A 26,338-nucleotide genomic window follows, 5' to 3' on the forward strand; every position below is an offset into this window, starting at 1 on the left:
ACAAGCAATAAGTGCTGAAATCAGTAAGAATTGTGTATCCTCAGCAGCTCTCAAAAGCAGGTGTTGGGGGACATCTCCAAATGAGATTTAGGGAAGAATGAGACTTACGGAACCAAGTTTGTTCAATGGGACAATGCTTTTCAGATATCATTGTTCACTCCCTTTGCTTTCTAAAAGCACGTTTCTACCCCTTTGTTTGGAAATATAAGATGAAACATGAAATCTCACAAACCAGAACCAACAGCAGCTGAAATGAGGGAGATCCGACCCCTCTCCATCTCCCCAAGGGCAGGGCTGGCACCACACTCCCAGATTTTATACCCTCCTGGTTTAACATGAAGCCCAACAGAGAAAAGCCATCACCTCTGGGTCCCAGAAACCTCAGGGGGGAAGCAGGCTTAGGGACTGCTCCAGGGGAATCTCTACAGGAAACAGTGGATGTACTTAGGGACAGAGGAAAGGGAAAAAAACATGAAAAATATATTATCTGTAATCTGGCTATCTTTCTGTGAAGGGGGAGCAACCCATAATTTTACTGACCAAAATTCATCACATAACTAACAGGAACACAGGAAATGAAAACAAACAAGCATGCAAGCAAACAAAAATCCCTCCATGATTTATTAACTTCAGTTTAATCTTTCCATATCTGCCCCAGTCACACGAAAAGTCTGACTAAATTTAAATATTAAGTAAAGCAAGGAAATATAAGCAAATAAAGCAAAGCAATATAAGAGAGGGAAATTCTTTAGATCCCTTTGAAATATTACTTCTCCTGTAGAGGTTATGATAGCACTTAGAGATGGCTCAGATGATTATAACTTGGCCTGCTTTCAGAGTGTCCCCTGTCCCCACAGCACTCAGCAAACAGTTCACTGTCCAGCTGAGGTGTTTTAGATTATGAGCATTTTAACAGTGTAAAGCTCACCTAATATACAAACAAATCCATACATCATTTTCCTTCTGAAAAACAGCTTGGCTCCTTACTGCTGCAGAATCTTCCCCAAAAGCTTTTGAAACAATCAAAAGCATGCAAATTAAAAATGCACAGAACTCCAATATTGAAGTAGTTTAGACTAAAATAAGACAAAGACCGTTTCATTTGCAATAGCTCCTAGAGGGTTTGCCTTCCTAACTTTCTAATGTCCTCCCTTGTTCTGCTGTCTCTGTAAAACAGCAAGAAAAATCAACATATACATCCTTATGATTATGATATATACAAAAGGCCATCTAAGGAGTTTATGGAATTGATAACAAAGAAATGACGTTTTTTGGTACTTGGCCTGTCTAAATAATGTATAGGGATTTTTCAAAATATTTCCTAATGATTTTTTTTTTCCTAACAATGCTTGTGGTAAATACAGACCATGTGTCCTTAGAAAACAGACATGCTTGTGTTTGACAGGATCATCAGTATCAGAAATGAGCAATATTTTGACAGGAGGTTCATCCGACACTGCAAATCATGCACTTAAACGTGTGTGATGTGCACCCAGCATATATTCTCCCAAAAAAGGGATTTCACTGCTAAATAGTCACAGAGCATTTAAAGGCAGCTGCTTTATGCAATCCTTCCCATACAGGCAATAATATGTTTAGATTACAGAAAACCCAATCTAAATATATGACAGATAGCTTGGGACTTCTGGCATACCACTTACAATTATTCTGTACGGTAACTAAACTCATCATTCCTGTTTAAAAATAAGGACATCTTTAAAGTGTTCACTTACTCTGCTAAAGCTGTCGTGTTGAAGGACTTATCCTGAATGCTGAAACAGAAACAAGAAAACATCAGATAAATCAGCAAGGCAGGCAGGCTCCCTGTATCCTCCTCAGTTGTAGGAACACATGCACAAACATGGCATTGCAAGGCACGTCTGTGTGCTCGCTCTGCATGCACGGCTCTACCTTGGGCTGCTCTGCACATGCTCATAATCAAGAAACCACAGGGATTAGTCCTACAACACTCACAAAGCCCAGCCAGCAGCACCCAGGATTCAGGCAGGGGTACAGGTAGACTGTGAGGCTCAGATCATTATCTTTTATAGCTGTAGCTGTGCTGTTAATAAAGGCTTAGGTTTGCAAACAAGTATTTGGCATTCTGTCCTTTTAATATTTGCTGTGTAATTGGCCTCATCAAATGCAGGGTTTTTTTACTTAAATAGCTAGGGTTGCCCAGCTAGCTGTCTGGAGGTTTTCTTGTTTAGTGGTCTCTTACATGCTCAGTTCGTGGCCAAAACACAAGGGATTCTATGAAAAAAAAAATCTGGCAGAATGGACAGTTCAAGTAGGAAGAGGTTATTAAGCTAACAGCAAGAAGTAGATGAAACCATCCCTGTGAAAGGAATAGGCTGCTGTGCTCCCGCAACAAAATGTTTCTGACCTGATGTAATACATTCAGCAGGGTCAGCTCAGGATATTCCAAACTGCTGGGTTTGAGGCAGCAGTGGAATTCCCCCTCCAACAACACCCCTCAAATCCAGTGAACAACATTCTTGGATCATCCTGAAATCTTACAGCAGCAAAAAAGGGGAAAAAAAATCCAACCAGCAAACAATCTCAAATCTCACTGCTACACAGCAGAGATGGGATTTTGTTGTTGTTGTTGTTTGGGCTGGGGGAGAGAAAGCAAAGCAGACAACGCCTTGTGAGCACTCCTGTTTGTGACAAAGGCATCTCTGAGACGCCAGCATCAAGCCGAGCAGGGATAAAGAGAGGCACCTCCTCCTCCTCCTCCTCCCCCAGCAGCAGCTTGTGCCTCTGCGTGGTGTTGACACACATTTCCCAGGCAGCAGTGGCAGCCAGGAATCACAGCCTGACAATGGCTTTCCTTTACCAGCAGCGCTGACAATGCATCACATCTTCCCCCTTCCCAGCCTCCCTGCCTCTCACACACACTGCCTGCTCTGTTCCTTCTTATATTTGTACATATATGCCAGTGTGGATAATGGCATGTTACCTGGGGATCAGAACATCACAGCCAGCCTGCAGGGACCTCTGCCCTTCAGAGAGGACATTTTGTGAGAGAAGGATGAGCAAAAAACCTAAACTAAATGGTTAGTAATTAAATCCTGCCTTAAAACTGAAATGTTCTTTCTCCTCCTGTTTCCAGTTCTATTGCTCTGACCATACAAATACAAAGTTCTTTATTGCTGTTCTATTTGCAGGACAGCAACTGAACAAAGGTATTCTTCTAGATGATGTGGGAAGCAAAAGCTTAATTTACATGCTCAATAAGTAGAGTGCCATTAAAAATAAGTGATTTTTTTAAAGGAATATATTCCAGAATGCCCAAGTGAACACTTGACTCTTATTTGGAATTGTTAAGCTGGGTTCACAACCAGCACTTCAAGTGTGTCATGGAGGAATCACTACATTTTATCACAAAATCCCACTGATAAGCATCACAGCTTGGCTAGAGTAGAGTTTAAGGGACTGGGTACCTACACACACCCCACAAGAAAGGGAGCTCTTACAAACATGACTTCTCCATCTGTGGGTGCCCAAGTCAAGGTCTAATTCTCTGTGAATTCATTCCCTGTGCAAATGCACTGCGGCGCTTTGATGTTGTTCCTGGGAAGATAACAGGACTGAAGATCAGTTTATAAGGCAGGGATGCTTTGGACTGAGGCCAAGTTTAAAGCATCATCACTTTCCTGTCGCTTGTCTGGACTTTGGTGCTGAACAGCAATTGCTACATCTCCTTTAGGGAAGCATTTACATTGCAGCTCACTCCTAAAGTTGCACTAGTTTTAAAGATAGCACTGATCAGTGTAAGTGCAGAGTCTCTTCCTGTAAGGTGGTGAAACCATTCAACAAAATGAAATTTCATGTAAAACAGGCATAGCAATAACAAATGTACATAAGTAAAGGCCAGGCAAACTCAGGAGCCCATTTCAGAGCAATGCCCCAGTCAGATAAATGGAGCCACTCTTCTCCTGGGGAACACAAGAGAGGAACTAGAGTAGACTCACAGTAACTTTTCTTCTTTTACCAGATGGAAGTAGTTTGTCTTTAGGGGCAAACATACATTTCAACAACAATGTTGGCTTGGGCCCTCTTGGCTGACCCCAGCTCCTTCCACGTGCTTCCCATCCATGTGAATGGATGGGAAGTGAGGGGTGTGACCAGAGCAGGCAAAGAGTCTCTGGTCCCTCTCACAAGGGAGAGCCAAAGATGCTTGAACCTGCATCTCTGCTTCCTTCTAAGTTCCAGGCACAGAGAAAACCTAAAACTGCTATTACCTCCTTATTTTCAATAGTGACATGCAAGCCAGTTAGGTCCATAATGCTATAGAACATCACTCTTTAGCACACTGAAATTCTCAGTGTCAGATGTATTGGATCACCACATTCAGATGTCATGCCAGGCTTCTCATGTCCTGAAGTCCCAATGAAAATAAAGCTACACCTATGTGTGAAGTAAGCTTTCAACTTCCCCACTGAATAACAGGTAAACTTCTAAGGACTTTTTGTCTTGAATTCATCAGAACATGTATTTCTGAAATTCTGAAAAGAAAGGCTTTTAAATCAGTTTTTCCTTTTTTCTTCAGAACAGCTTCAGTGATTCATATTTTTGCAAATCCTATGTCTAGGAAAAGACACTTTCTCTGCAGAAAAGCTGGCCATTTTATACTCAGTTTTGTTCTTACCCTCTTTTGCCAAGTGCAGCTCTAACCAACATAAACATCACATGACAGCCCTTAGCTGATGACAAAAATGCCAGAGATCCCCAAAGCAAACATCTACATACATTTTGGAGATACCAAGACTCAGAAATATGTTGCTATTCACTTCTGGAAGTTTGACTAATATATTGCCTATTTATGGCTGACAAATAGATTAGCATAGAAATTCCATTCTTTATTTGGTTTGTTCCATCAGGAGAATTATTGCTGTGTCAGGAAGGAGAATGAAGCAGGAATCACAGCATCCAGCTTGGTTTTGCACATAAAAGAGACACATATTCAAAATAAATCATATGTTCATAAGCTCAGCATTAGCTGGCAGTGAGTGCCTTACAAAGGCAATGTAAGTCTGCAAAAGGAGAGAGGCAAAAGTGGGCAGAAATAGTTCTGGCTTCAGCAGAACAGGAGGGAACAGCAATCAAAATGCCATAAAAAAGAAGGAGGAGCAGTGAAGGTCTCCAAGCTGCAGCTGTCTAAAAAGTCACACACCCCCCACACCCACATCCCTGCAGGCCTTGTGGATCTTTGGGTTCACCTGCAGAGCAGAACCTTTGCCTCAATTTCCTGAATTTGCTCATCTCACTAAATGACTGTTTTGCCTTCGGGGCATTTCTGACTCAGAAATGATGAGGCCTTTCAACCCTAACTACAGAATAATGAAGAATTTGCACTGAGAAATAAACTGTATTTTAAAGGGAAAATTACACATTTACAAAGAACTCTAAGCTCTCTAAGTTCTGGGAAAGTTACTATTTTGCATGTAATATCTACTACCTAATGAGAAACTCAGTGCAAGCCTATAGGGTGTGATCAGCATTTGTTGCCAGACTATTTTCTTCATTATTATTTGTTATTCCACAGAGTCCAAAGTGCCTGTGCTGGGATTGCTGCATCATATTTTGCAGTGCAGTCAGGCCATACAAGGGAGCTGCCCTGGGCCCCATGGAAGGATGTGAGAGGCACAGTGTGACACTCACACTGCAGGATGAGGAGCCCAGGGCAGCACCCTCCAGCTCGGGGAAGGAATTACTCATGTTCCACTACCCAAATAAAGGGAAACTTGGAATGATCTCCCCACTACTGTCTCTCTGGATGAAGTCAAATCATCCCTGCCAGACCTGGCTGAGCTCAGAGACTCATAAAAATACTGAGCAAATTTGTTTTTCTTGGAGCATGTGTGTTCCTGCCAAGAAACAATACCCTGAAGGGCTCCAGCCATCCTTCACCTCCCTCAGGAGCTGTACCCACAAGGAGGTGCACTGAGTCCCACCTGTTTGCGTGCACAGAGTTTGCTGCCATGAACAGAGCACCTTCAGCTCCCCTGCTCTGAGGAACAGCTAAATATGCTTCCTTGGCAGGTCACGCTGCTACTTCTGAGGCCACACTTGTGACTTTTCTTTAGGTAGTGAAGCAGTAACTCATTTCTGACTTTAGCAAGTCTGTTGTCTTCCCACACACAGGATTTTCTTGAGGGGTAAAGGCAGGAATCATTCTGCAGCAAAATGTTAACACTGGGGATGGCTCCAGTGCTTTGCCCTTTCTCCAAAAGTGATCCTTCAGGATACTTCTGCTGTTTTCCAATCTGTAAGGCATAAACCAAGGAGCTGCCATGTGAGAGAGGAGTCACATGCTCTCTCTTGTAGTGATAAATACTGAGTGCTACATGCTGCAGCTCAAAATATTCATGTGTTCACCGACTTGCTTTCTTGATGAGCAGCCTGCCTTTTTATGGGCAAGATTCTCCAAGACATCAGCAAACATCTCAGGAGAAATTAAACTAAAATACTGCAGTTGCATGTAGGAACTGACTGGTGAGCACTCAGTCCAGCTTCTACATCTTTGTCTTTCTCTGTGACCTAATTAGGACATCATCTGAGAAGGGAACCTGGGGGAAACAGCTCTCAGCTGATCTTGCTGTGTGTCTCAAAATGAACTGACAGACTCATGCAGGAAGATATTCCAGCTGAGCATAGGTGCAGACACAGTTATCATAATCCAGTCCAGGGAAATTCCATAAGGTGCCTTTCTGTTGGGTTGGGTAAAACTTGGTGCACCTGCACAGACCTTCAGGGCATGAATATATATATTTTCTCAAGATATTTCAGTGTGCAATCAAACTGCACATAATTCCTGGCTCAAGCCTTATAAACAGGAGGCCCATGAACCCCATTCACACTCCCATAGTAGACTCAAGTTTGCACTGAGGGGGGCACATCTACTCTGTAACTCAAAAGGCACAGATCCTTGCTCTTTTAAAGGGAAAAATATCATGGAGCTACACAATTTTGTGCAGATTGTGGACCACTACAGTCCCATAGCTTGATCACATTTCTGCAGCCCAGGTACACATGCCTGAGCTGCCACCAGCACAGGGAATTGCTGGAGCAGAGAGCACACACCAAGCTCTGCTGGAAGGCTACAGCACTCTTGGTGTCCTGCTCAAACATCATCAGATAATTTCATACAGGTCTCTGGTCTGAGGAAGAGTGCTAAGCTGGAAATACAGAACCATGCCTCTAATTTTGTTATTAAAGAACAAGTTGTTTCATGGAGACCCATCAGCTCTGCTGAAAATCTCTGTAGAGATGCCCCAGAGTCATCATCCAGCACTCACAGGGCTGCATGATGAGCCCAGCTGTACCAGCCCAAGTGGTGCTACTGACTGAGCTCCTACTCAGCTGCAGTGATCCCCTGCAGATAATTTCATACCATCACAGATGACAAAACTGTTTCCAGCAGGCTTACACCATAGTCAGGCTAGGTTCAACACAGCACTAATTCATAACCAGTTTTTTCTCTCAATAGTACAAGAAGAGGAAAACTACACACATATCTTTAATTTCCAAACATCTATTCACAGAATCATATACCTGAAAGGCTTCAGTACTTGGCTTTTTTCACCTCTGCCTGCAGCAGTGCACTTATCTATGAGGTACTTTGCAGATCTTGCTCCCTCCCTCCAGGTAACTCTCAGACCAGTTCATACTGCCTTTCATCACCTGTAGCTTTATCTTCCCAGCAGCAGAGAAGCCAGAATGATATAAAACAAAATCAATACCAATCTAGAGGACATGTATCAAAACCTACCTAAAGCAGTTGCTGTCTAATTTCAGAGCTCATTCTCAGTGACATACAGAAGCACCTCTTTAATTAGCATTGTCCAAGAGTTCCATTACCAGCAATTATGTGTTTTCAGAGGACACCTTGTCTTCCCCCCAAGCATCACTGTGCACAACGTGACACTCACTGATTAGTCCTACTGGTATCTGAGGACAGGCCAGGTAACATCAAAACCAGACTTGCCATGAATCCTCTCATGCCTTTTTCTGTGATTGGGTATTTCTACCCTCTGACCACCAGCAGAAAACACCCACAGGCTGCTCTCAGAGGGGTGAGCAGCTGTACCAGGGGGCCCTGCAAAGCTTTACTAATTACACCGCCCAAGCATGCTGCCACAGTATTTATAGCCCAGTAGACTGATCCCTATGACCACACGTGCCTGAATTCTGGGTATGAAGACAGACTCTCCAAGCCCCTGAATATTTTCTTTCTCAAGAGCTTACTTCCTATTTTCTATTTTTTCTTGCACTGCAGGAAAATCTGATACAGACAGATTATGAACTATTAATGTATAAACTAACCCAGGACACGAAATTTAAAATTACACCATTACGTGAAGCTTATGCCACTTAACAACAACTTTATGCATTTAGACCACATCAGAGAACTCTGAATAATCACTACTGTTTGTGTGACTGAAGTTGAGAAAGAGAATAGCAATAAATGCAGTTACAAAAGTATAACCTGTAACTTAAGTCTCCTGTGTCATAATAAATAACCAGAACTGCTTTTCTTTTGGAAACAAAAGGAAATACAGACAGTAACACATTATGCTTAGCAGTGGATTTAGATTTACTCTGCATTACTCTGAACACTTGAAATGTGTGAAAACCTGAAGATAATATTCCTTTCTACCTTAAAAACAGGGAAAAGCAAAGAGTCTCCATTTGCCCACATCAGATACAAGTGTGCAAGACACAGGATCCCACAGAGAGCTTTTTAACCCCATTCACTGCAGTCAGTTTCTATACATATAAATCTTGTTACTCTTCTGCCAAAGGCTTATTAATTTCAGGGGCTAGTATGGTCAGAGAAGAAGCTGATGTCATTTAGTCAAAATTGATGTAATGTGTTTATGTTCTTTTCTGAACTTAAATCAATAAATATAAACCCAAGACAGATCCAGCTTCTCACAGGCCCCTCTCAAGCCCGTTCTGAGCCATGGAAAAAAATCCTACAAAGAACTCCATGTAGTCAACTTATTCCTGGCTGCCAATTCAGACATAATATTTCTTCCCAGCCATCTTAATCTCATGGAAAGGAAAAGCTGCCACATGTCAGAAAAGAAAAGAATGTGGTGGACAAAAGAAAGAAAGCTTACATTGGGGAATATAATAGGAAGGCACAAGCAAAATCCAGAATCAAACAGTCCCAATGTAAAACACAGTTATGATGGGCAGCTGAGGGAGGCCTTCTGGGCATTAACTCATCCATTTTTGTGGGGGTTTACAAAGCTCCAGTTGCTCATTCTCATTTCTGCCATGAAAAGTCCATGGTAACAAATCCTACATTTTTTTTCAAGATATTTTCTGAATTACTTTTCACTAAATATGTAGTCAATGACATTTGAAACCCACTGATTCAGGCCATCAGCTTTTCTAATATCATGATCAATTGACATCAGAAACATCTCATCAGTTATACCATATTGCCCTACACTTGTATTTCACCAAAATGCTGTGAATAAGCCGTCAAATATTAGCAGCCACAGTCACTGGTCAATTCCTGCTCAGCTCCCCCTTGCTGTTTTAATTTCTTCTGCTAGAAAAGTCCTCCTCTGTTTGGCTTCTATTTCTGTGCAGGATCATGATCTGTGCTTGTGTCCCACCATGCACTATTTTAATTTACCATCACAATCCACAGCTCCTCAGCACAGACATAAGTTTGTTCTCCCAAACTCTGAGAATATTTTTAACTTTCAATATATTTTGGGTTGCTTTGGTTTTGTTGGATTTGGTTTTGGGGTTTTTTTCCCAGTATTTTTTTCTTTTATATTGAGGGGAAGACAGAGGAAACTGTATTTCACCCAAATGTCCATTCTCAGCACAATGTCTTGCAACACAGTAAAACAGCCAGGACTGGTCACAACACTCTATAGAAACTAAATAATACAATTCTGTTACATAATATTCAACTTTGTGGCATCGAGTCAGAATCCTATAGAAAATATAAGAGAATGGCACGTCATAAAGCACAAATGTCTGATACACATATTCAAATTTATTTTCTCATTAGAAGAGAAGACTTAGAAGGATTTTATTTTGCAGAGTGGTACTTTGGGGAGGAGAACAACCTGTGGCAGTCACTGGAACAAGGACCAAATTTCTTTACAAAGCTGAGGAAATATCCACATAACCACACACCATCTGTGCTCTTGCCTTTTTATTCTCCTGCTGCACTCCTCCTGCTTAATGTGTGTGTTTATCTGGTGGGCTGGCTTGGCTGCCTGGCTCAGGGGTGTCCTGAGGTAGCACCAAGCCCAAGCCTGGCTGCAGACGTGTCCCATGCCAGGGCCACCAGGACATCTCCTCTCCTTAGGGGAGGGAATGGAGTCTCCTGCCCCAGACACCAGGATCTGAGCCCTGGCACAGCCAGGCCACAGGGGATTTACCATCCATGGCACCACAGAGAGGTTCTAACAGCAGCCAACTATCTTCATGGGAATAAATTTAGTACTTGTTTGCAACTCCTATGAGGACATGCTCTTCCAAGGACCAGGACAAACCTCACTGCACAAGACTTTGCAGAAGAGCTTTCTTCTCCTGGCTCAGAGCATCTCACAGGGGTCTCCACAATCAGCTCTGAAGTGCTGCAGCACACAGAGGGCAGCACTCAGCCCTTCAGTTTTCTCCTTTTCAGTACATTATTTCTTTGAATGTGTTCTCATGCCGTGTTTATGACAGATTTTAAGGTTCAAAAAGAATCTGAAAGGAGAAATTTTCTCTGGGAAGACCTTGTGCCACTTTACAACAGCTGCTGACACTGACCTCCTTCACATAAATTTGGTCCCAATGCAAACTATTTGTGGCTTGGATATTTCCTGTATGGATCTGCTGAAAGGGAGCAGGACCATGGGGAAAAGAAATTGATGCAGAAAGAAGCTTTACCACCTTGCTATCTATTGCAGAAGGGCAGTGTACATAACTTCTCCCTTTTGAAGCATTTAAATCCTTTTGTTGCAAAGCACATCAAGTGTTCTTAATGACATGATCACATTTTCTATCTCAAATTGGAAGTCCCCTGACCCATTGATAAACTAGACAAAACTGGTTTTGGTTTTACACTACTCAGAGAGTTGTAAATATAGGAAAGACATTTTCATTCTAATTTTAATGATATTTTCCGTCTAGCAGTTCTGCAGCATCAATCAGAAAGATACCAATCACAGAAAAATGTTCTATTTCTAGGTGAGCTATCCATTTTTAGAGAGAATTAGAGTCTTCATAAAATTTTTCAGAAGCAGAGCCAGTGAAAAACAATAACTAATCCTTTAAAACCTGACTGTAATATTTTCTCTTTTTTTTAAGATTACGGGGAAAGGACATCCTGCCTTTATATTAACAAAAATGCTGACAGTAATTATTAAAAAAGAGCAATGAATACTGTAGTCTAAATGTAGGCATATTCAGGAATATTCAGAGCTACAGTATCTTCCCTCTCTTTGCTGAAGCTTGAAGAACTGCAGCCTACTCTTTCTAACCCAAATCCAGGCTCTCAAACCCACATTTAAGCACCTACACAGTTTCAGACTAATTTTAGGTAGCCACCAAGCTGAAAGCCCTTGGCCAGTACACACACTGTTAATTCATGTCTGAGATGATGGTTGTAAAGGCTCTGGGATTATGCCTAACACTACAGCTGTGTTGATGCATGCTCTCTACAAATATAGAAAAAAAATCCTCCAACACACCCAAACTCAGCTCCGACAGTTATTAAGGCACCAACCCAGTTACCATCTCAGGGCACATTTGTTCTCCTCTCCCACCCCCTCATTTTTCCTGCTCCTCACAGATCTTGTCAGCTCTGATTAACTACCCAAGTTCCTGCCTCAGCCCCTGGGGGTGCACAGGGGATAATGCCAGCCAGGATAACTCTGGCTATTTCCTGCCAGCCCCACAGAGGTGCTGCCAGTCATGGGTTGGTAGTGAGGGCCCTTGTTCTCTTTTCTCTCCCCCCAACACAACACTTGGCAGATTTCACATCACTTGTATCATGCAACCAGCCACTGGACTGTTTTGAGAGAATGGGCTGAAAATGACTTTATAAGCTGCCCAATGGGTAAATGTGTTCAGGCAGAGCAGGGAAAAGCCATTCTCCAAAGCAGTACAGTTCTTACCACAGCATTACTCATAGCTGCGTGGAGAAACAGGAAAACCTGATCCTCTATAGCCACCAAAAAGTGAGCATGACTCAATTGGGGTGACTCACAGTTCTGACTAACCTGTTTAACAGCTCTTTTTAAAAAGAACCACTTTTGAAATAATTCCTGTGTGTTCATCTTCAATTGCCTTCCACTGCACAGTTTTAAAGTGATTGCCAAAGCACAATCACAGTGCAGATCTAAGCAAACCACAACGAGGCATAAATGCATCTTAAAGCCTTAAATAAAACATCAAGTTAATAAGTGTTAGGCAGATGTATTTGTCTAGAACCTAGCAGATTATTTCTTAGTCAAACACAAGGCAAATCCAGCTGAATGCCAGGCTGGGAGGATGGAGGGTTGAGTCATGCTCTGCCAAGTGGCTGTATCCAGCCTGCAGGTGCACTGCACTCCTCACATTCCTGCTCTGTGCAGTGAATTTCCAGCAGAATAAAAAAGTTGCCGAGTCTTCTCCCAGAAGAAAATGCAGCTGGAGTAGGAACAGCAATGGAGAGAATTTGAGGAACAGTCACCTCCCAGCATAAAGCAGTTTGCATTTTTAAATCAATAGGGATATTGTAATAGAGATGGAAGTTTAGAGTTCATTCCTTTTTAGCCCACTCCTCAATAGAGGGTAAATATTCCTCCTTATGCACCATTAAAATGAATCCTCACTATCAAAATGTTCATAAAACCATAACTACTCTTTGCAACTGTAATGCAGAGTAGGCAAACTAATTTATTAATAGTGCATTCTTATAAATAGTCATATGTCAAACAGCAAACAGGCAGGAGAAAAATAACCAAATGAAACCCATTCTCCAAGGCATCATCAAAGACAGAGGCTTTCTAATTCTAAATTCTCCAGTTACCACAAAGTGTCCTGTTGTCCTGTCAGCCTCTGCAGCAAATGAGGCTCATATCCACTCAAAGGAGCCAGAACTAACCGAAAAGTCTGGGAAATCAGCTGAAGAGACATGCAGAAATTGTCCCATATATGGTGCTGTAATTCAGCTGGTATTCTACTCTATCTCTTGGAGAGTCTGCAGAGGTCCCACATTTCAAAATTACACTTAACATCTAAAACTACACATGCAATAAAACATCCATGTAACAATCCTCAAGAGTCACTAAGCAGCTTTATCTGACATTGCCACTAATTGAAAAGAGGATTAATGGGCTTTGCTATTATTTATTACCCTCCCCTTGGCTGTAGAAAATCCAGTTGTTTTCCCCAAGTTGCTGCTGAATGCCTTGACCCAAATCCCTACTTACAGCCTTAGGTAACAACAAACAGAAATGTTGTCATTTCAAGGGTTAGGCATTAACCAAGGAGAGATTAAATTTAATCCATACTGAAAATACAATTTGATTGATGCATAGATTGATTGACAAGTGCTGAGGACCAGTCAAGCATCTCTTTCTGCTGTCTGGAAGAAAGTCTCCATGTCATTTTTTTCAGTAAATATTTACTTATGTGTGCTGATGAACTCCTGGTTTTCCACTGTCCTCAGCATCCTCACTCCCTTGCTTATGCAGTGTATACTTTTAAACAGATCTGGAACTGCTCCACACTCAAAAGTAAGATTAAGTGATTACAAGTAATGCAGCAGTCATTGTAATAAACCATTTAATCTACCTTTAGGAGTTTCATCTGATGCATCAAAGCTGCAGAGCCTCTGTATATAACAAATATGCCAATGCACAAATATTCAAATACCTTTTGATTCACGGCAATATAAGACTATAAAGCATTTCCCCCAGTTTATTTTTAAGAGGTGGCCATTTCATTTCCTTGGAAAAATTGCACTATGCAAAAACTGTATGATGCAACCCTGCATTCATTAATATTCCATTTGTTGGCAGAAGCCAGCTCCAATTTTCAAAATCCATTATGAATGTAGGGAATGATGCCCATGAAAGAGTGAGTCACAACACTGCTGCCACTTGAAATAAGTCATCATCATCAACATTTTTCATAATGTCCTCTGATCTGTGCAAAAAATAACTTTCCACTTAAATAGGAAAAGTTTGACAAAACTGGAAGCATATGTTTCAGATATAATCTCAAAAATAGTGACCTTTTCTGATATTTTTAAAAGTAGTCTTAACAAAATGAAATATTTATTATCAGCAGCAATCTGCTTTCACAAAGTGCACTACCAAAATAACACCAGGACAAGCTCACTCCCATGGCAGTGAAATTACACACAGAATTATGCACCCACATACAAAAGAATTACTACAAATTTCAGAGAGATAACGAGGAATTCCTGAAGACCTCAGCCAGCTACCCAGACAGGCTTTTATTACCTGGCTACATTGCAACAGTCTGCAAAAGCTGCAAAGGAAAGGTCCCAGCAGCTACCCTTGCAGTTAACTCTTGATCTCTGTCATACAGAGAGTCACAGAGGAATTCACCACCAGCAGTGCAGCTCCCCTGCTCCCAAAGCTCAGGCATGAGAATATCCAGCAGCACTCAGCCCCAGCCCTCACCCAGGCATTTCCCTGGAAAGCCATTTGTGTTTTAGATGGGGGACTCCTCCCCTTGGAGCCCCCAGGAGAGGCAGAGCTGGATTAACCTTCTGCAGCAGAAAGATCTGCTGGGCTGCACAGACACCCCACATCTGCCTTGCTGTCTCCTACACTGTCATGTTTTCTTCACCTGCCTCATCTGCCACCTGCAAAGCTGCTGGTCTCCTCAGGCTCTCAGGAGCACAAATCTTAGAAGTTGTTACTTAAGGTGTCCCCTCTGCAATTAAAGGTTTTAAGGAAATAGCCTCAAAACTTCTCATCTTTAAGCAGACTGCCTCATTCTTCCACCAGTCAAAAGGAGATGAGCAACATGTCTGCTTCCAACCCAGGCTCATTGCCATCATTTTAAATTGTCTCTGTAACATTGATGTAGACAGCACAACCATTTCTTGGTACAGAACAGCCATCTATACCATGAAACACCCTAGGAATCTGAAAAATCACATAATTCCCATAAGTCAAGCCACCATCCAGACATCTATGTTTCTGTATGAGGTTCCACAGTGTGCAGTTTTCAGAATATAATTTTTGCTGCTGCTTTGGTCAACAAGACCTCAGAATTCACCCAGTTGAAAGATTAGAAACAATGACACAACTATGAGTATCTGAAAACCTGTCATTAATCTACTAAACCATCCATGTAAATCCATTTCAGATACCAGCACCTGCATAATAAAGTGCCTTCCTTCTATTACTCACACAAAGATAAATTAAAAACATATCAGCACCATTTGAATCCAACTTCATACAGAGCCATTTTGAACTGTTTCTAGCATGACTTTGCTAAATCCCTAGACATTGAATATGAGCTTGAATATTCTTTTACAATTGCTATTCAAAGTAAGATCAAAACTGGAAATGAGTGGAGTCATAAATGAAGGGATGAAAAAAGTGGTGTTGCTTTTATAAAAATCAGTCTAAGAAAACTGAAGGGGACAGAAGAAAGGATTGCCTGGCAGGGACCTGCTGATGCTCTCTGGTTTGCTGACACCAGGTCAGTAACCTGCTAAAACCTTCCTTGTTCCACTCACCATGCATGTTAACAAGCCTTTTGACTTGTGGAATCAGAGCTAGGCTAAGCACAAGATAAAAAAAAGGAGAAGCAGCACTGCTCTTCCATCTGACAAAAAAATTAGAAGTTAATGAATTTTTGAGCATGAGCAGAAATTAAACCCATTAAAATATCACAAAGAGCACAAGTACCTCAGGTCATGGTTGGCAAGAAGGCTGACAGAAACTGAATTGGTCAAGTGAGCTGGGAAGAGGCACTGAAAGAAAACAGAGAAGAGGGGAATCAGTCTGGTGTTGAGCTTGAAAAAGAAAAGACAGAGAAGTGAAAAGATGGAATCTTGATAAGTTTCCCGAAAGCACAGAATGAATTAATTATGATAACAGAAATATTAGACAAGAATAAAAAGTACTGATAAGAGCCAAAGTAATTTATCTTTCCGGTATTTATAGAGAAACAGAAATCCATTTTTTCCCTCCAAAAGCTGTAATAAAGTCCTGCAAACCAAACTGTTTAGATGAAACTTCTTGTGAGTGACCCATTCATACTGTGAAGTGAAAAGACATTGCCATGCTTGACATCTTTTCCAGCTATAGCTAAAAATAGTCTGTCAGAGCTCTGAAAATTTGCAAACCTAATTATTCCAAGTTTGGACTGGTAAATATGCCTGATTTGTTTTGCATTCCATTCAAAAAAATCAGGGATGTTACACCATCTTTTTCATTGAATTGATGCTCAAACACAAAAAAGCCATCTGGAAATTCCAGCTATGGAGCCAAGCCCAGGGACTGCTCTTTAACCTCAGCACCCCAGAGAGTGAGGACTCAAAGCCCAGGAAATAGATACACAGACAGCAACATATGCAAACAGGAAAACACAATCTGCATTTCTCCTTTGTTTGCATATTCATCAAACTGCATTTCTGTATCTGCAAATGATCAGTTGATTGTGTAATTATTAATTCCCTTCGTATATGCATCAAATCATGATAAAACTAATGCCAATCATAGGGAAAACTGACTTTTTTTTGTGTGTATCAGTTTTGATCTTCTGGTAGTTTGCTGATACTCTAGGGTTGAAAATATTCTATGGAGTACAGCTTAGAACAACCTCTGTGAGTCTGAAACAATTAGAAATAGTCACAACACTTATTGCTAAGAATTCAAATTCAAATTAGAATTACCATAAAATTAAAAACTTTTTTTGTACCCATTTTCCTTTCTGGATGTGATCAAAGCCAGTCTGACTTCAAAAAAGAAGTAATTTATTAACAGAACTGTATGAAGACTTTTTCATGTGCAACTACCTCAGATGGGTATAAGATGCATACTGTGATTTACATCAGCCACAGAGAGATTTTCATTCCAATTCATTCTCTCCTATTGCCAGCTCTAATTTGCAGATGTTGTAGGCTTTCAGCCTAAAACAGAAGCAGAAATTCTGGCATGTTCAATGTTTGGAAAAAATTCATATCTGCAATGATAGAGGCTAAACAGATAGGACAGATGGGCAGATGAAACCAAGGGACAGAAATAAATTATGTTTTCATGTTACCTGCTGAAGAGAAAACCTTGCATGGGTTTCTAGAGCTAAACCAAAACCACACTTTTCAGAACTCCATCACTTAGTCATCAGTGACAAACTGATGAAAAAAGAAGTGAAAAGTACCAACACGGTACCTATTTTTATCCAAAATAAAACATTTCCATTTGCAGATTTTTTTTTAAAGAGAAAAAATTCTAAATAGTCCATGCAGGGATTTACAAGGAAAAAGTAAGAAAAGAGATACTTACCATCTCCCTCTATTTTCAGCCCCTCAACATCCTACCATTCCCATAATTCATGCACAAATCATACCAGGAGCCACAGCTCGAAGTGTCTGTCCTGGAGTGTGAATATGAACTTCAGCTGTTCAATCCAAAGAGTCTGCCCCAAACTCTGGGCTACAGACATCTAACCACTCTCCTGTTAAACTGCTCCAGTTTGTACCATAATTCAACACAAGAGAGGATTAGGCCTCTGCATGCATCTCTTGGTTTAGTGACACCCAATTGTCCTCATGAATCCCCATTCCCCAAACCTAAACACTACAGAAATGCTTCCATATCTTAGAAAATAAAATTACCTGGGGAGTTAGGGACTGATCTTTTCACCAAATGCAATCTGCATAAAGCTGCACTTTTCAGACAGTCTCTCATTCTTTTTACCAGGCACTGTCAAGCTCAAAGACACACATTGCTGAACAGAAACACAGCCAAGTCATCCTCTGGCTGGAGATGCCCCAGAACTGAGAGAGTTGTTCAGGAGCTCTGGTGCTGTTCTGCTTCCTGAAGGCATCCTGACATACAAGTGTGTTCAATAAATGTGTTCATCACTCATGGTGGGGAGAGTCATGCCCTGAGCTCCTGTCCTAGTCTTACCACACCATTGAATAAAGTAAATACTCCTCTGGAGGATGAGGGAAAGGCATGCCAACCTTTTTCCACAGAACTTCATAAAACAAAATGAAATCCCAGTACCATTCAACAGAGGTAACTCAAAGCAGCCAGTGTCCTCCCTTTGTTTATAAAGTGTTTTGCACAGAAATCATAGATTATGATTTTCACTTGAGAGAAGTTCTTTATTTAGGGCAGTGACATAGAAAGTAGTAATAAGTCCAGGTTACCAGTGGAACTGTATTGCTTCTAGTCTGTTCATTGTGTAGGCTGACAAGAGGATGCCACAAAAATAGCTATGAATATAGATGCATCCAGTTTTCCTAATATTCACCATTAAAAGCACCAAAGATTTAAAACTGGCACCAGAACTCAGTGGCACTAAGTTTAATATTGTGATTGCTTGCAATAACTTTCAGGAGCAACATCATTTTACAGGTAATTTTACAGTATTCATTAGAATTGTAATGGAACTCAGTAGCACTGAATAATAAGTGTGCATAAAGATGCTTTAAGGTCAAATCCAGCATACATCAATTAATAGAAAGGTCATAAAGTGAGAACCAGCTCAGATGGAAGCTTAGTTTTGACTGACATAAGTCTGAAGTTTTGGTGAATGGTTTATTCCCAGGGAGTTAAACAAATGAGATGTTCTTCCTACCTGGTGTACCATATGCATTTTCACTCAATATTTCACATGGGACAGATGAATCACATGTGTCTTGATCTTCCCTCATGGAAAACCTTGACTCATCTTCCCAGTTCCTACTAAAAACCTTAGCACAACACTCCTGGAAGCAACAAGCACTGAGGAACACAAAACTGACTGGCTTATTAAGAGATACAAATATTTTCAAGGCAATATTTGTTTAAAATAATGAAGCCACAAGCAGCATGGCCTGAGAACACTCAAGTTACAGCAAGCTGTGCCCAGCACACCTGCAGAGGGCTGTGGCAGGGCAGGTGATGCAGCTCTGTGCTTTAGGAGCTGCATCCCACATGCAATGTGTGCATCACATCTCACAGAAGCAGAGCAGGGTGCTGCCAGGCCCCTCAGCCCCAGCACCCTCCAGGCTGCCAGGTGCTGCAATGCAGACTTGTTCTGCCTGTCTAGATGATCTGTGGGAAACTGATCCTGCTTATTTATGACCACTACACCATCAGAGCATCAGGAGCTGCTTTCTCAAGTCCTAGTGATGGGCTCCATTAATTTTATTGAAACATAAATTTCACATTAGAGTTTTGATCTCTCATTTTGACAAAGACTTTAATTCTCAGACAGAAAATTTTCATGAAGCCCACATTATTTCCTGCTAGGATACTGTATATATTCTCTATTTCAAATTACAGAGAGCCTCTATACATTCTAATGATATCTAATGATATATTATGCCCTGTAATACCTTTATGTATAGTATGCGGTCCCAGAGTCCCTAAATTATTCATCATGATGTGCTTCAGAAGCAGAATTTGTTCATATCTCTTTAGGTAGTTGGAAGCACAGTAACCCTATTTAACCCATTCCACACACTAGCAGAGCTCATTTGGTTAATTTTAAGCAAAACAAATAAGTCTTTTCTTTTGGTGCTCACATTCACATCTTAAATTAATCTAAGAGGTCCAAACCACCCTATTTTACTCTCAGTTCAAGCCTTACAAATATGGACATCACAAAATCTGAGGAGCTGTGACATGACAAAAGGCAATGTGAAGCTGAAGATCAAAGAGAGAGAAATTAGCTGAGTGCTGGAGTAAATCCTTCAGGGATGTTACTCACTCTGCATCCCTGGTGGGGAGATCAGGTTGGACAAATGTCTGTAAGGAATGGTTTAAGTGGAGTTCACCTTTCCTCCAGGCAGAATTATGGATTAGATGACCTCCTGAGGCTTCCTTCAGATCAGTGGGATAAAATGTTTACAAACACAGCAGCATTAATCACTGTCTTTGCAGTGCCTTCCTGGCCCTGGAATCTCTCAGGATGATGCTCAGGAGCTGCAGCTCCTGCAGCAGCACCGCAGAGCTGCTTCACCTCCTCCTGCAGGGCAAAGCACTGGCAACCAGAACACTTCTGACACTTGCTATAACTTGTGCATCTCCTCCTTCAGCTGCTGTGTCTTACCCAGTAAGACAAAGTGTTCTAAAGCATTTCAAGCTACAGGCTCTCTAGCTGGCTGGCAAAACCTTTTTACCTCATCTGGTGAGAAGGAAAAAGCAATGTGCTTTCAGGGTTCAAAAAGTTGTGAGTTTGAGAGCTGCTTGAAGGGAATGAGGACTAAGGGAAGGCCTCCTGCACCTGAGGTTCCTGGCACTGCCCCAAGACCATCTGTGCAAAAACCTGTGGGAAGGAGAGATTTATATATTCAGTGTATTAAATCTTTTTTTTTCCTGCTTCAGGGCACTTACACTTCTTCTCAAAATCCTGTCACCACACAAGCTAAAATAATGTTTTCTATTTTGAAGTTCCTTTAGTAGAAGCTAAAGGATGGTAACAGCTCCATGAAAGCCAGGCATTCACTTTCATCACCTCCTCACTGCCCAGTATCTCCAGGTCAGAAACACGTTTTCAATTTCCCTTTTGGCACCCACAGCAGACCTGCGACAGAAGCACATAGTTCTGTGCAAGCAAAAAGTCCTGAGACACAGGCAGTGTCTTTGTGGAGCAAGCAGACAGAAACTGATAGCAAAACCCTTGTGCACTTTGGGGGAAAATGGGAAAGTTTTAAAGGAATTTCTTATCCTGAAGCTATTCATTCAATTATACCTAAAATATGGCTTGAAACGTAATGGGAAAACCAGAGGAGAAAGCATTTCCAAAGTTATTTTTTTCCTTTTTTACCATACACCTCAAATAAATGACAGTTGATAAAACAGAAAAATACCCTAACATATCTGGAGAAGTAAACAGGGAGCAATTCAGAGAGAACAAGACTGCACTTGCATTTTATTCCTTTGGCTTTCAAGTGAGCCTTGCCTGGAACATTATGAAATATCAAAACAGAGTTACAGTGTACATTTCCTTTTTGTTAGGAGAGTCTCATTCCTGTTTGTAAGAGCTGATTAGCCCCAAATGTTGGGGGAAGAAGACAACAGCACATCCTACACTAAGGGAAGTGCTGCCATCCTTCAAGACTTAGGTCAATTCATTCCCAAGAATTTCAAAGCTTCATAAAAGCTCTTTGAAAAAAATTAGGGTTTTTTGGCATAGATTTGTTTCCAAAATCTGTGACCAGTATAACATCAGGACAATCACTATTACTATAAATGCAATAAAAGGCAAAAATCGGCTTGGAGCAATTTTTTTCAGCATTACTTAAGATGCCACTCATCTGAGGAAATATATAAAAAGTAGAAAATTACTTTTGAAAAAGAACATAGATGGTATTCTAGCAGAAAGTAATATAAAGCAATTCTTTCAATATCATGAAATAAAATACCTAAAAGCATTATGCCAAATGAAAACAGAATGCAAATTCCTAAGACTGCAATAAAATGACCAAAATTATTTCACTATTCTGGAAATTCGTCACAGTATCTTTGGTACCAGATTAAAAAAAAGAAAAAAAAAAAACCACAAAAAAACTCCAAACCAAAAAAAACAAAAAAAAAAAAAAAAAAAAACCAAAAAAACCAAAAAAAAAACTCCATAAAATCCCTCTAAGCTTCTTTTATTTATATGTACAGACATACACAGAGATACAGTTATGTTTCTTACAGGTATTCTCCTTGCCTTCGGATGTTCTTATTTTTAACCCCACTGATAATGTCTGAGTTCCACTCCACTTACTTATTACCTAATTTTTCATTAAAAGCTACCATGACCACCAGTAAAGGACCTGTGCTACATCACTGAAGTGGAATAAAATGTATTTCTCATTGATTTTTGCTCCACTGAAGCACATAAATGAATTCAGGATATAAAATTATTCAGGTGATGAGTACCTTTAGGACCAAAGAGCTTCACAGCACATGATATAAAATTCAGTAGCTCATAAGTGAGCTAAATTTTCAGATCTGTTGATCTGTCTCTAAGACTTTGGATTCTAAATACCTGTGTATGTAACATGTTACAGTAGCACTTTGGAAATGTTGAGAGACACACACCTTGCATTGTGTGTCACTGTGCTCACCAGAGTCCGAACTCATCCTGGGAGCAAACATCCACAGGGAAGTGGGGGTCATCAATGGTAGGGTCATCTCTCTGCCACATCAATATTCGTGAGGAATGGCAAAATAATCTGAGATTTTCTAAACAATAGGGACACATACCAAGGGCATCCTGTTGTCACCTCACTCAGATGTTAGGGTTTATGCCAAACTTAAAAACAAAGCAAAATAATGGAACTTCTAAAGTATTTCAGTTGTCTAAATCTACATGAGAATTATGCAGATATTTATTTTGCACATTTTCAAGTATTACCACAATGCCTCTCCTTAAAAATAGACAAAGAAATGCATTTGAACTGCAGCAGTACTCTCTTTAGTGGTTTAGTGTTGGGCTTTTTCCTCTCTCATTGTTTAAAAAAAGAATAAGTATTGACATCTTGAGACCTTTGCAGTTGTCCTGGAGTCATTAATCTCTGGCTGACCTAATAAAATCAGACTTTACTTATATTTCACTGATACCTTGTGATAGTCTTGCATGCACCCCTCAGCTTGTTAGTTATTATATTTGTACCAGAGAACATGAAATATGACACTATAAATAAATCACTTTCTTTTGTGGAGAAGAAAAACCACTGCTGCATTTAAAATGTGAAACCCTTCAAAAAGTGCCTCATTCTCTATTAGCAGTACCATGAAGAAAGTAAATTTTTTATCCATCAAGTGGAAGCCAGAATGGTGACTGTCATACAATTACAGCCTCACCAATTCTACCATGAGACAAAACAATAAAATCTCTTTAAAACAACTCCCTCTGCCAAGCAAAATGAACCTTCCTAAACTATTTGAGAAATTTCTTCTTCTTTGCAGTTTCTAAAAACTGACATTTTCTGAATTTGACCTTTACATATTCACATTCTGGCCCTTAATCAATTTCATTTCTGTGTAAATACAGGAGTGCAATTGTATGCACAAAATGTTTACAATAACTAGAGAAGCATTTGTTGCTACCAGGTTGGTTTTTATGTATTTGTTGTGCAAAAGTACCACTACAAATACAATTCCTACAGAAGTTGTGCCTTTCTGTTTCCAGGGAAAAGACTCTCCCATGCCATCACTACCAGTCTTGATTTTTCCATTAGTCCTCTGCACAGGCTGCTCCTCTATGTGAGAAATGCACCTGGCAAGACACTGGAGTGTTCAGGAATCAATAGGAAAGGAGCATAAAATGACAAAAGAAACTACCCCAATGTGAATTATTTGTTGTTCAGTTCCAGCCTTGTATTTCTCAGTAAAAAGCACAGGCCTTGATGGTATTTTAGTTTTACCAAAACCAGAAATCATGCATTGTTTGAGGACAAGTCAAGACAACATGTGTGCAGGTATACATTTTTCCTTATGTTTATTATAGATCAATTTGGGGCTTCATTGCATCCCAAATATTAAATAAACATTTTATAGACTGTTAATTTTTCAGCTCATGAATTATGATTCAGCCAACTTACATCCACCTAATCTCATGAAAAAATGAGATTTACAGTGAAGTTAGCAGATAAAAAAACCTACCACTAACCCAAGGCAGTACTGAAAAATGGGTCAAGGAAATGAGAAGAGTTCTTATGTCAAGAACTCCTAATTCAATTTGCCTCATGTTCGAATCAAGAAAAGAATCAAAGATTAGCAGCCACTCAGAAAAAGTAACATACAGCTAAAATACAGGTACGTGTAACAGACTTTTGGCAATTCTAGCTTTGACAGAATTCAAGTCTGTAAGTTTGGGTGGTTTTATTTATTTATTTTGCCTACAGTTTTTAATTTATTTTAGGTATTAATTTAATTATTTAATTTATTCTTAGGTATTAATCTTCTTACTAAATCCCACACACCATACTGAAATATACTACAATATTTCAATGCTCTTTGATTTTTGTTTTTTGCAGAGTACACATAGTTGCCTTCTCAGTCTTGTTTCTTTAGAAAATCCTTGTAGTTGTTGCCATATTCAATATTATAGAAAAAAAAGTTATATGGCAATGTTGAACCCAGTGATCTTTAAAGAAAATCACCCCACAAATGTTTCCTTTTTTTTTTTCCTGTGGAATATCTCATGATAAATACCCCAAAAATGTATCTGAGGCACCTCAGTCTTCCAGCAAAGCAGCCCAGAACTAACCTTGGGTTTAGGGATCCCTCTTTCCTCACCTGAAGGTGCTGACACCCTCTGTGTCTTCAGCCTCCTGTTTCCTACTTATTTATTGATAGGCTGGAATATCATTTTCATTTCTTGTCTTGGGCAATTCATGGGCTAAATTAAGTTTGCCTCTGTATTTCTTTTTTAAGTGAGACAGAAATACAATAATTGATAGTACGTAGTAAATATTCCTTGAAATTGCATTGGCAGGAAGTCAGAGAATGATGTGCATGGGTAAATCACTGCCACTCAGCAGCCTGGCCCAGTCAGGGGCATTTCTTTTCTGAGTGTGTGGCCTGAGGATACTGAAATGATTCTCATTAATTCAGTGACTGTGGGCCCCTTTTGGCATCAAGTGTGATTTAACAGCCTCCAACTGACAGACACCTACATCAGACATTCCTGCCCCACTGTGTTATTAAATGTCTGGGTTTTTAATGAGAATCTGCTTTATTGCCTTAGTTTTAGATGCCATTTTAGAAACTTTCAGAAGGTTGAACTCCTTGAGCTTGGAACAGTACAGTAAAAGTCCTTGCTGGGGGCAACCATGCCTTGGAGAGATTATTTTTAGCTCTTAAGAAAACCAGACAAAATATTGCCTCAATCAGGATAGGAAACTGCCTAAAAATAGGCATATCAGAAATCTTTCCTTTTGTCCAGTCTGTTACTCATATGAATGAGAAACATATCATATCTCTCATGTCTTCCAGCAGAAGCACTCACCAACCAGAGCTCAGACTCTGAGAAGCAGAAAACATAACCCCTCAAACATTGTCTCTAAAAATTTCATTTCCTGCATTTTCCAACTGGTTCAAAAGCCAGCCAGCAGCAGAAGTAACCCAGCCTTCCTCCCCCACCACTGCCTTTGCCCTCTCTGAAAGGCAGTGGCCAAGCAGAGTCAGACACTGAGCCCAGCAGTAAAACATGCACAGTTTGCCCCTCAGCACTGCTTAGGTGGGCCATGAGAAATAATAAATAATAGCACCTATTTATCTGTTTGCACAGAACAATTGTCCACCCAAGGGTCCCCTGGTGCACTGGTTTCTGAACTCCCTGAAGATAATGCAGAGGAAAGAGGAGATTGCCCAGCTTTGGCCACCTGGATCACACTTGCAGTGTGAATTGATGCATTGATCCTGTGAAAGGTTGAAGCAATGCCTGAGGGGTGGATTTGCTGTTGTTATTAATGGAATTTGTACTTCAGTCAACCACAACAATGTTAACAGCATTAGAAAAGATGCTACAGTAAAACATGGCTTCAACATTTAAACAATTTTTTTAAGGCTTCACTAAAAGTTGAAATATTATATCCATCTTAATATACACAAAGCTGTAAATAAACTGAAGGTATTGACATATGTTTAAATGTCAGTGTTTAAAATCAGAAACAATAGTATAACAAATACCAGAACTGATCAGTGCTCAGAAATGTCAATGTCATCTCTCAAATTAGGCAAAAAAGACAAAGAAACCCTCTCCTTCCCTAATAAAACTGTTCCTTCCTAGTCAGTAGGAACATGAGAAAGAATCTCTGACAGAAAACCTATTTTTGTCCTGACCAGCAAGATATAACAACATTAAGAACACCCAAAACAAGAAGTCCAAGACAGACATAGATGGATAAATCTATCCTTGTGATCTATGTCAGGATGTGAAAGGGAGACTTCAGGAAGATTCCAGAGCTCCTGTGCAGTTGAAAAGAAAGATTAAATAGAATTTTGAAATATCTGGCTATTAAGCAACAAAAATGCCATCTCCTCACAAGAAGTTTAAATTCTCCTGAACATTCTTATTTGATGGACAGAGGGAGAAAAGCAACAGTCAGTGACCAGCTCAGGTGCCTGTGCTGACCAGGCAGGTCAGATGGACACTTGGAGTATTCCAGTAGCATTTCAGA

The 26,338-nt window shown here is 40.3% G+C and overlaps 1 protein-coding gene across 5 annotated transcripts in view; it reads right to left on the bottom strand.

Annotated features, from left to right (window-relative positions):
* FAM13C (family with sequence similarity 13 member C) overlaps window positions 1-1,864 on the bottom strand; it is a 47,776-nt gene extending 45,912 nt beyond the window's left edge. For all 5 annotated transcript variants that reach the window (XM_036386019.2, XM_036386017.2, XM_036386018.2 and 2 more), the window contains exon 1: window positions 1,734-1,864. In XM_036386019.2, coding sequence (XP_036241912.1) covers window positions 1,734-1,795 — 62 coding nt within the window. In that variant the 5' untranslated portion in view covers window positions 1,796-1,864. The remainder of the gene's footprint in view (window positions 1-1,733) is intronic.
* Window positions 1,865-26,338: the final 24,474 nt, after the last annotated feature.

The sequence above is a fragment of the Molothrus ater genome, chromosome 8 (assembly GCF_012460135.2).
Source record: "Molothrus ater isolate BHLD 08-10-18 breed brown headed cowbird chromosome 8, BPBGC_Mater_1.1, whole genome shotgun sequence".
NCBI lineage: Eukaryota > Metazoa > Chordata > Aves > Passeriformes > Icteridae > Molothrus > Molothrus ater.